Genomic DNA, 10,539 nt, shown 5'->3' with positions numbered 1-10,539 from the left:
AACCTGGGTGTGCTGCCCCAGAGAAACAATTGGTCAGCTGGGCTGTGTAGTGCAGTCTGGACCAGTGTCGTGCTCTGTCCCTGCTGCTGGAGATTCCTCTATCGTCTTCTGGTGGAGTTGTCTCTAGGGACACCTGCTGAAGAACAGTGGGGTTTTGCTTTTGCTTTCTGGAGGAGAGCATCTGCTGCAAAAGTTTAGAAAAGCAGAGTTGTTTTTCTTGGCAAACATGTCTGCTGAATCACCTGTGGAGTTGCCTGTGATTGCGCCCCTGAAGAAGTGCATTTGTCAGCTGTGCTCCTGTGGGTATGTAAAGGAGGCTGGGGGAAGGAGTCTCAAGTAGCAGGGACTTGGCTAGCAGGCTGCTCTGTTACCCACTGCTAAGCCAGACGCAAAAATAAGTAAATAAAGGTGTCTTAGAGTATTTTTAAAGCTTTCAGTCAGGAAGTGTCTTTTCCCCACTTTGCCCATCCAGTCCCATGGTTCTTCTCTTGGTTGCAGGACTGAAGAAATGGCAGGGAGGCTCCCCATGTTTCCCATCTGAGTGAGAAACTGGCTTGGAAAATTAATGGAACTGTTGGAACATTAATCAGTATAGACATGTGTAAAAGTAAAGCTTATCTGTGTAAATTTAGGTAATCGGATACCGACTAATTTGAGAGAGCTCACCAGTGAGTTTAATGAGGTCTTTGTTAAGCAGAGAGGCCTTTTCAAATGAGTTCGAAATTGGCTCTGGAATAGACATAGCACTGGAAAGCATATATCCAGTAAGGAGCACTCTGGCAGGAATGATGTGGGAGACATAAAACCAGAGGCATGCTCCTCTCCCTGAGCCTTGCCAAACAGCCACGGGGCTGTTCCCAATGTCAAAAGAAAGGGGCCACTGCTGATGTCCAATGGTGCTGTTTTAGTCTGAGTCAGGAGGGATCTTCCTCAGCAAATCTGCTTGTTCTCACTGTCCTCGTTTTGGTGCACATTACCGAGAGGTCTTTCAAGACCCAGACAGAATTCCTGTGAGCCAGAGGGGTGGCAGGACAATGCTGCCCAAGTGTGAGTAAAGGGAGACCTCCAAACTCTTACCCTTCTACTGACTTGTCTACACAGGTGAGCTCACTATGTGTGCAAAGTAGTTTCATAAAGACAGGAAAAGGGAACTGTCAGTAGAGTTTCATGTCTAGCACAATCTGCCTTGTTTGCCTCTGCCCCAGATTAACCTGTGCTTTTTTTTCCATGTGGGTGCGCTTGCTTTTCTGAGGCTTTTTTGTTGGCTTTGCAGTCTGACTGCAGGCTGTCTTAGTAGACAGCAACACCCCTTTCTTTGTGCAGTTTGGGCTTCAGCTAGTCAAAGCTGTTGCAGTCATTGCAATGGTCACTTAATCTCTGTTTGGGAGTTGCCATGTGCAGCTGACTTAGGCAATGAGCTCTTCTTAATCAGGCACCTCGTGAATCACCAAGTCCTGTGCTGTTTTTTCCACACTGCAGGTGCCACCACTGTCCACACGTGCGCATCGGGCCCTATGACAAGAGTGAGAAGCCATGCATGCTGTCAGAGTACAGGGAGCAATACCCCCTTCATCCCAGCACTGCTCCCAGAGACTCATTTAAGCCAAAGGAAGCATGCAAGACGGAGGATATTCCCATGGAAGGCATCTCGACTATGAAGTATGAAAAACAGTGAAAGAGAGTGAGGACTGTGACTCAGATAATGTGTGTGTGTGTGTGTGTGTGTGTGTGTGTGTGTGTGTGTGTGTGTGTGGTGGGAAACAGAAGCAAGAGAAATGATTGGTTTTCAGAAGAGGAGCCTGAAAGGAACAATGTTGGGGTTGTTCAAATGCTCCTGAGTGCTCCAGGAAGGAGGGATGAAGGTCTGAGAGCTGTTGATGTAGTGGAGGAAAGCAACTATGGTAGAGCTTGCTGACTGGAGAGGGGATGTGGGTGCTTTCCTGGAGGCAGTCACTATAGATTGCTAGGCTGTTCCTCTTCTCAGCTGAGCTGATGCTTAGTGGTGGCGTGTGGCAGAATTTCTCACACTGTGACTCTGAGGATTTCTCTGGCATAAGTAACTTCTGAGGCTCTTCCTTGCTGCTGGCAGAGTGATGTGTCAAACAGGTGTCCACAGAAAAAGGTGATAAAAATTAAGCATATGCTCATTTAAAATGGATCAGAGACCTTTGCTGTCCTCTCATAGGGGCTGCTGCCTGATTTAAGGTTTACTTCCTTTGTCATCAGTCACAGTCATAAGCAACATCCCTCTGGCTTTCACTAAACCAAGACAGAGACCTAGGAGATGCCAGTGCCTGTTCATAAAGTCTTAACAGCTAACACCACCCATTTCTCTCATCCTGCCATAGAAGCTCTAGCAAGTCCTTCCCCTACCTATGCCTTGAAGAGCTGCCAATTCAAAAGGCAGGTGTGGCTGATGCAGTAGGAAATGCTCAGCTTAGGTTTGGGATTCCTCTGTCTAGTTGGGGGTTTTCAGCAACAACTGAAAGGTTCAAAGGGTTTCTGAGAGCAGCCTTCAAGCTCTTGTACTCGTGCCTTCTCTCTGCAGCATGACATGAAGAAGCTAGACATCTTTATGCCTGCTTGTCAGTAAAGTCTGAGCTCAGTAGTGTAAGGCAGATGAAGAGGAGCAGTCACACTTCGGGGGCTGTCAAGGAGTCCTTAGAAACTCCCCATCCAGTGAGCAGAACTGCCCTTGCTCAGACAAGGCTAGTGATTCCCACAGTCCCTCTTGCTATTGGAGTTTAGTACAACTGGTGAAAAGCAGACTGAAAGCACAGAAGCCACTTCTTTTTGCTTCTTCAGAGCATGCCCTCAACCAAGAAACTAAGAAAGGCTTGCCTACACTTCCAAGAGCAGGAAACACAGAGTCTGAACAGTGAGCCATCCAACTGCAGGTCTGAAGCAAAGGGGGAACCTGGCCTGCCTGAGGCTGTCCAGGGATGCCTCAGCTTCCTCTTCAGAGTCCAGTGTTACAAATGGGAAAGGCTTGTGTCTTTCAGTAATTGCTTGTATCCTACGCAGACTTCCTTAGGCTGTGGAGATATTAATAAATTAATATCTTAAGTCTTAACATCTTAATGAAGAAGTATAGATTTCCTTGTATGTTCGGGAAAAGAAACCTCATTTTTTCCTCAAGCAAGAGACATCATGAGATTTCTTTTCACAGGAGAGATTACCTAGCTCATGAAGTGCTGCCAAAGAAGGTTAAACCACCTGCAGAATACGTCAAGAGTGATAAGACTATGGACTTGGCCTCCACATATAAACAAGATTATAATGCCCACTCTATCTCTCAAGTACCTCCATGCCTCCCACCTCTGAGGCACATCCCCAAAGGCAAGATGGATACAAGAACCACTTACAAAGGTACGTGGTACAGCTTGTTTCAGGACTCCACCAGCAGATTAATTTTTTAAGAAGACAGATGAAAGCAGTGTGCAGTTGTTATTCCTTCCATCTGTGGAAGTAGTGTAGGATGGACTGCAGGATGGACAAGGGATTAGACCCAGCCAGCACGGGTTTAGGAAGGGCAGATCCTGTCTGACCAACCTGATCTCCTTTTATGATCAGGTGACCCGTATAGTGGATGAAGGGAAGGCTGTGGATGTGGTCTACCTGGACTTCAGCAAAGCCTTTGACACCGTCTCCCACAGCATACTCCTGAAGAAGCTGTCAGCCCACAGCTTGGACAGGAGCACCCCGTGCTGGGTTAGGAACTGGCTGGAGGGCCGGGCCCAGAGAGTGGTGCTGAGTGGGGCTGCATCCAGTTGGCGGCCAGTCACTAGTGGTGTCCCCCAGGGATCAGTGTTGGGCCCAGTTCTGTTCAATATCTTTATTGATGATTTAGATGAGGGGATTGAGTCCATCATCAGCAAGTTTGCAGATGACACTAAGCTTGGGGGGAGTGTGGATCTGCTGGAAGGCAGGAGGGCTCTACAGAGGGACTTGGACAGACTGGTGAGGTGGGCTGATTCCAGTGGGATGAGGTTCAACACAGCCAAGTGCCAGGTCCTACACTTTGGCCACAACAACGCCATGGGCACAGAGTGGTTGGAGAGCAGACAGACAGAGAGGGACCTTGGAGTTTGGATTGACAGGAAGCTGAATATGAGCCAACAGTGTGCCCAGGTGGCCAAGAAGGCCAATGGCATCCTGGCCTGTATCAGCAAGAGTGTGGCCAACAGGTCCAAGGAAGTGATTCTCCCCCTGTACTCAGCCCTGGTGAGGCCTCACCTTTAATACTGTGTCCAGTTCTGGGCCCCGATATCGAGGTCCTGGAGCAGGTCCAAAGGAGGGCAACTAAGCTGGTGAAGGGACTTAAGCACATATCCTATGAAGAGAGACTGAGGGAGCTGGGGCTGTTCAGCCTGGAGAAGAGAAAGCTCAGAGGAGACCTCATCACTCTCTACAACTACCTGAAAGGAGGTTTGAGCCAAGTGGGGGTTGGTCTTTTTTCCCAGGCAACTCTCAGCAAGACAAGAGGGCATGGTCTTAAGTTGTGTTAGGGGAGGTTTAGGTTGGACATTAGAAATAATTTTTTACCAAGAGGGTGATCAGACATTGGAATGGGCTGCCGAGGGAAGTAGTGGATTCTCCGTCCCTGGAGATATTTAAAGAGACTGGATGTGGCACTCAGTGCCGTGGTCTGGTAACTGCAGCGGTAGTGGAACAAGGGTTGGACTTGATGATCTCTGAGGTCCCTTCCAACCCAGCCATTCTATGATTCTATGATGAAGCCCTCGGACACAAACTGTTGGAAACAGAGCCCTGCATTAATGGCAGCATTGGGATCTCTCTGAAGTCACCTCCTTTGCGTGTCTGAGAAGGCCACAGGATTCCCAGGGCCATGTGAGCTCCTGCAAGTGGGTCCAGAAGCATCACCCTTAGGATATACTGAACATAGCCTTGCTATACCGCAGTGCTTGTCTGCACATGCAGTGGATCAGACACATCCAAAAGAAGTAGAATTTGCTAGGTCTGAGCAGGGCATGAAGCAAGGGACCCTTTTGTGTGTGCTGCAGAGGTAATCTGTGAATGTGCCAGAGACAGATGGGTATCATGGGCACACACAGTTTCCACAGAAACATCCAAAGCACTCAAGCTTTACTCCCGGTAAAAGAAGCGAAGTGTGCATCTAACTGTGCCTTTGTTTCTCATCCCCGTAACTTGGTGTAGGTGGGTTTTGTGGGAGCTTTGTTCCTTTGTCTTCACCAGCCAGAACTGAAGCCCTGTCTTCTGCAGGCACTGGGACAAAAGTTTCATTTGCACAGTTACAGTAACGCTGCTGGTTCTGATAGTAAGCTGTAAGCAGAGATCAGGAATTTGCCTCTCCTCTGCACATCTTCCAGCCAGCTAATGTTGCTAGCTCCTCTTCCCACACTGGATTTCAGCATCTCTGTAGCTATGGGTGGGTCCAGGACTATTTTCATTCCATTTTCTGTGTGGATGCTAAGCAATTCCAGGGGTCAGCACACTGGTGTAGAATGAGTTCTACAGCAGCTCTTGTATTAGGCTACAGCATCAACAGGTATGTCTTAGAGGACATAAATGAAGATAAGGTAACATAGGCCTAAACGCCCCAAAGAACTTCAGCTGAGCACTTAGATAGGAATTCTCCTGTGTTTCAGATGACTATGTGCTGTGGAAGGGACCCAGGACAGAAATAATGCGACCAAATAACAGATTTTGCCCACCAGAAGAGAAGTTTAAGCACAAAAGCCTTGTCCAGGACGACTATCGCTACAGGGGGCCAGTCACCACTGAAAGCTGCAGACCCCTGAATGTGGACCAGAAAAGCAAAGCTCCCTTTCAGGAGATGACCAATTATAAAGTGGCTTACGTGCCACATCTTCTGGAGAAACGGTATGCCCGTAAACCTGAGGAATACAAGGCCAGTGAGGTCCCATTTGATGGCCTCACTACCCACAGTGTTTCTTACAAGGGGCTGGCGGGCCAGCCAGCCAAGCCAGTAAAACCAGGCCAGACAAAGCTCCCCGAGATTCCATTTTCCTCCAGCACCGAGGTTCAGGACAATTACCAACCTTGGCCCCGCCTGCCAGTATTCACCAGAAAACCCGACGTCTACCTTCCTCCTCTGGAGAAAATGGACCTGCACAGTACTTGCCAGATAGATTACAAGCACCTAAATGGCAAGCCGGCCACATCTTGTCGACCTTTGGCCAAGCTTAATAAAAGTGCTGGGCCATTCAATAGCTCTTCTGTCATGAAGGAAGACTATAAGTCTTGGCTGTGCAAGAAACAAGAACCCATCACTCAGACTCCACAGCTGACTTTGCCAGACAGACCCATGGACTGCTTGACGACCTTTCAGGCCAACTATGTGCCTCATCCAGCCTCCGTCACGAAGAGCTGTAAACCTGCCTGGTCAGTCCCACAGCAGGGCGCTCCCTTAGATGCCACAACCACCTATGCTACCGCCTACACCCCAAAGGGCACTGTTAGATGCCTGGCCTCCTACAAACACCCACCTGGTTATGTCTTTGAGACAACCGATGCTGATGGTCACCAAGTCTATCACGCCATTTCCAAGAGTGAGTGCATGCAAAGCCGAGACTGAAGGAGAAAGGAAGCAGACGCAGCCTTCATGGAAATGGATTCGAAGCGCCGGGCCTCAATGCCCTACTAATAACAGTTCTGTTTTGTCTGTAACCTTCTTTGCCCCCCATGCCCCTGTTTCATCTTTATCATAAATAAACATTGTTCCTAGGCATTGGCTTTTTCTGGATCATTTGCACAAAGCAAAACCATCACAGCCAAGGGAAAGACACAGTGACCCCTGTCGGTTTGTTTTGGTTTTTTATTTTGCCCACCTAACTCTTGCTCTTTAATGGAGAAAGATGACCTCCTCAGAGACACTGAAAGACAGATATCTCAGCATAACCTACATAATTATTACTGGATTTCACAGATTGGGCCCAGCTGGTATCAACCAGGCTTCCTCTTGCTCAACAGGGTACAGGGTGGAGAAAATCCACCTCCAGGTTTTTTACCTGAGACAAGGAGAGGGAAGTTTTCATTCCCCGATGACAGTAACAATTTGAACTCGTGAGGAAGAAAACCAGGAATCTAATTTGATCTACAAGGAGAAAGAGAAACATGGCCAGACCTTAACACCTTCCCTACTACCCCTCCCTTCTCCCTTCCCTCTGCCCTCCAGCAGCAGAGGGACTGAGCAGTGGGGGTTTAGGGTCCGCTCCCCACACACTGCATGTGCTATTGTTTCGTCCTCAGCCAGAGGGCTCCTCATGTTCTTCCCCTGCTCAAATGCGGGGTCCCTCTCAGGGGAGAGTCCTTCCTGAGCCCCTCCGACATGAGTCCCTCCCACAGGTGAAGTCCCTCAGGCACAGACTGCTCCAGCCTGGGCTGCATACAGGGTCACGGATGCTTCAGGAGCAGTCACCTCCTCTGGCATGGGGTCCTCCATGGCTGCAGATCCACACCTGCCTCTCTCTGCAATCTTGCACAGGCTGCTGCCTCATGTCTGTCCACCTGTGACACTTCAGGGGTACAGATCCACATCTACCTCTGTGGTCCTTGAACCCCTCCATGGGATGCAGGGGCACAGCTGCCACCTCACCAAGGGCTGCGGGGAAATCTGTGCTCGGGCACCTTCCCCCTCCTTCTTCACTGACCTTGGTGTCTTTTCTCTGGCCTTGCTCCCTCACCTCCTCCTCTCCTCCGCTCTGCAGGTCTCTTTTTTTATGCTTTCTGCATTTGTTTTTCCTTGTTCTTAACTATGTGTCCTGTTTTTGGCCAGGATAAAGGTGATCTTCTGTCTTGTACTTTTACTTTCAGCTAAGTCTCTTGTAAATAGCTGGACTTGCTGAAATTAACAGCAAGTTTCTCAGACAGTGTCTGCTTCTGTGACTGATAACACTCAATGTTTACAGTTACAGCCAGAGACTGGTGTGTGGAGCCAAGCACACTGCTCAGTTCTGAGGAAAATTTTGCCCTCTGGAAGGAGAGAAGAAGTAAAAAGATAACACCTGAAGCCTGCCTTTCAGTAGGAACGGACAAGATAGATGGCCAAAATTGACCATACAATTGAGTATTCCATCCCATACATGTCATACTCAGTATTAAGTTTGAGGGATCACAAGGGTCAAACCCTCTTCCCTTCCTGCTCCTGCTTCTTCACCTGTCCCTCTTTTTCTTCTTCACCCTTGGATGATTCCATCCGTTCATCTGCCTGTGTTCCTGATCCATGCCAGCCTGAATCTGTGTGTTCCTGCCTCCACTTTCCAACTGCTGCTAGCTCCAGGAGTCCAGCCTGGACTTTCCCAGGGCTGCCCTACAGCCTCAGTGGTGACATGAGAGATATTGGGGGATAGTGGGAAGGAGTGTGATATCAATTTTCTTGTATATTTGACCATATTTAGTAATTTTTCCTATTTATCATTACTGTTTTATTAAAATTAAAATTAAAATTATTAAAATTGTGTAGATTAGTTTCCAACCTGTTAAAAATGACTGAGACTCAATATTCTGTTAAGGGTCTAATGTAATTAATAAAATTGAAATTGCCATGAGCAAAACACTGCTGGGTGCATGAGAAGTCTCTGCTCCACTCACACACACCAATGTAAAACTCTAGGATTACCTTTTATTGATTACAATCCTATGCATATTCCAAAGGAGATGGGCTTAGATACACCTCATGTCACTATAATATTCATGATAGGTGGAGTCTGGGTGGAGTCTAGGCAGACTCCTCTTTTGGGGAGATATCCGGGACTTGTCAAGGGATCTTTGGATGAATTAAGAAGTCTTCCTCAACCTTGAACTTTTTTACCTTTCTTGCTTTTGCTGAGTTCATTATATCAAGGCGATACCAGACCCTAGCCGTAATTTTCCCCTTTTCTGTTGGCTGTCACATCTTTATCACAGAATCACAGAATCACAGAATCCTAGGGGTTGGAAGGGACCTCGAAAGATCATCTAGTCCAACCCCCCCTGCCAGAGCAGGGCCACCTAGACTACATTGTGCAGGAACGTGTCCAAGCGGGTTTTGAATGTCTCCAGTGAAGGAGACTCCACAACCTCCCTGGGCAGCCTGTTCCAGGGCTCTGTCACCCTTACAGTAAAAAAATTTTTTTGAATATTCAACTTGAACCTCCTATGCTCCAATTTACACCCATTACCTCTTGTCCTATCACTGGTCACCACTGAGAAAAGCCTAACTCCATCTCCCTGACACTCACCCCTTACATATTTGAAAACATTGATGAGGTCACCCCTCAGTCTCCTTTTCTCCAAACTAAAGAGACCCAGCTCCCTCAGCCTTTCCTCATAAGGGAGATGTTCCACTCCCTTAATCATCTTAGTAGCTCTGCGCTGGACTCTTTCAAGTACTTCCCTGTCCTTCTTGAACTGAGGGGCCCAGAACTGGACACAATACTCCAGGTGCGGCCTCACCAATGCAGAATAGAGGGGTAGGAGAACCTCTCTTGACCTACTAACCACACCCTTTCTAATGCACCCCAGGATGCCATTGGCCTTCTTGGCCACAAGGGCACATTGCTGGCTCATGGTCATCTTCTTGTCAACCAGGACCCCCACGTCTCTTTCATCTACACTGCTCCCCAGCAGGTCAGCCCCCAACCTATACTGGGACATCTTGTTGTTCTTCCCCAAATGCAAGACTCTACACTTCCCCTTGTTGAATTTCATCATGTTTCTCCCTGCCCAACTCTCCAGCCTGTCCAAGTCTCTCTGAATGGCAGCACAGCCCTCTGGTGTGTCAGCCACTCCTCCCAGCTTAGTGTCATCAGCAAACTTGCTGAGGGTACATTCTATACCCTCATCCAAGTCGTTGATGAAGATATTAAACACCGGTCCCAGTACCGACCCCTGAGGGACTCCACTAGTCACACACCTCCAACCAGATTCTGCCCCATTGACTACAACTCTCTGACTCCTTCCTTTCAACCAGTTCCTGATCCACCTCACTACCTGATCACCAAACCCATACTTGATCAACTTATCTACAAGGATGCTGTGAGAGACGGTGTCAAATGCTTTACTGAAATCAAGATAAACCACATCTACTGCTCTTCCATCATCTATCCACCTAGTAATTTCCTCATAGAAGGCTATGAGGTTAGTCAAACATGATTTACCCTTGATAAAACCATGCTGACTGCTCTTGGTGACCCCCATGTCCTCGATATGCCTGGAGATAGTGACAAGAACAAGTTGTTCCATCACCTTTCCAGGGATGGAGGTGAGGCTGACCGGTCTATAGTTACCCGGGTCCTCCTTCTTGCCCTTCTTGTAGACTGGAGTGACATTTGCTATCCTCCAGTCCTCAGGCACCTCTCCTGTTACCCATGACTTACTGAAGATGATGGAGAGTGGCCTAGCAATGACCTCCGCCAGCTCCCTCAGCACCCTTGGATGCATTCCATCTGGACCCATCGACTTATGGATGTCCAGATTACTCAGCTGATCCCTAACCCAATCCTCATCTACTATGTCTAACTCCTCATCTATCTCAACTACTTCTGGGGCTAAATG

General features: G+C 48.2%; 1 protein-coding gene across 1 annotated transcript; it reads left to right on the top strand.

Annotated features, from left to right (window-relative positions):
• The first annotated feature begins 226 nt into the window (after nucleotides 1–226).
• Nucleotides 227–6,580, top strand: SAXO1 (stabilizer of axonemal microtubules 1). Its single transcript, XM_030467593.1, has 4 exons — nucleotides 227–303; nucleotides 1,480–1,659; nucleotides 3,170–3,369; nucleotides 5,631–6,580. Exons 1-4 carry the CDS (start codon nucleotides 227–229, stop codon nucleotides 6,578–6,580), a joined length of 1,407 nt encoding a protein of 468 aa, XP_030323453.1.
• Nucleotides 6,581–10,539: the final 3,959 nt, after the last annotated feature.

Source organism: Calypte anna, chromosome Z (genome assembly GCF_003957555.1).
Source record: "Calypte anna isolate BGI_N300 chromosome Z, bCalAnn1_v1.p, whole genome shotgun sequence".
In the NCBI taxonomy this organism is placed as follows: Eukaryota; Metazoa; Chordata; class Aves; order Apodiformes; family Trochilidae; genus Calypte; species Calypte anna.
The sequence above is the reverse complement of the archived record's forward strand: the minus strand, read 5'-3'. Positions and strand labels throughout refer to the sequence as shown.

Excerpts from the sequence above, each read along its gene's own strand:
- SAXO1 (XM_030467593.1), top strand. The coding sequence starts at position 227 with ATGTCTGCTGAATCACCTGTGGAGTTGCCTGTGATTGCGCCCCTGAAG. Across the intron at positions 304-1,479 it reads TGTCAGCTGTGCTCCTGTGG|GTGCCACCACTGTCCACACG; the intron begins GTATGTAAAGGA and ends TCCACACTGCAG. Across the intron at positions 3,370-5,630 it reads TACAAGAACCACTTACAAAG|ATGACTATGTGCTGTGGAAG; the intron begins GTACGTGGTACA and ends CCTGTGTTTCAG.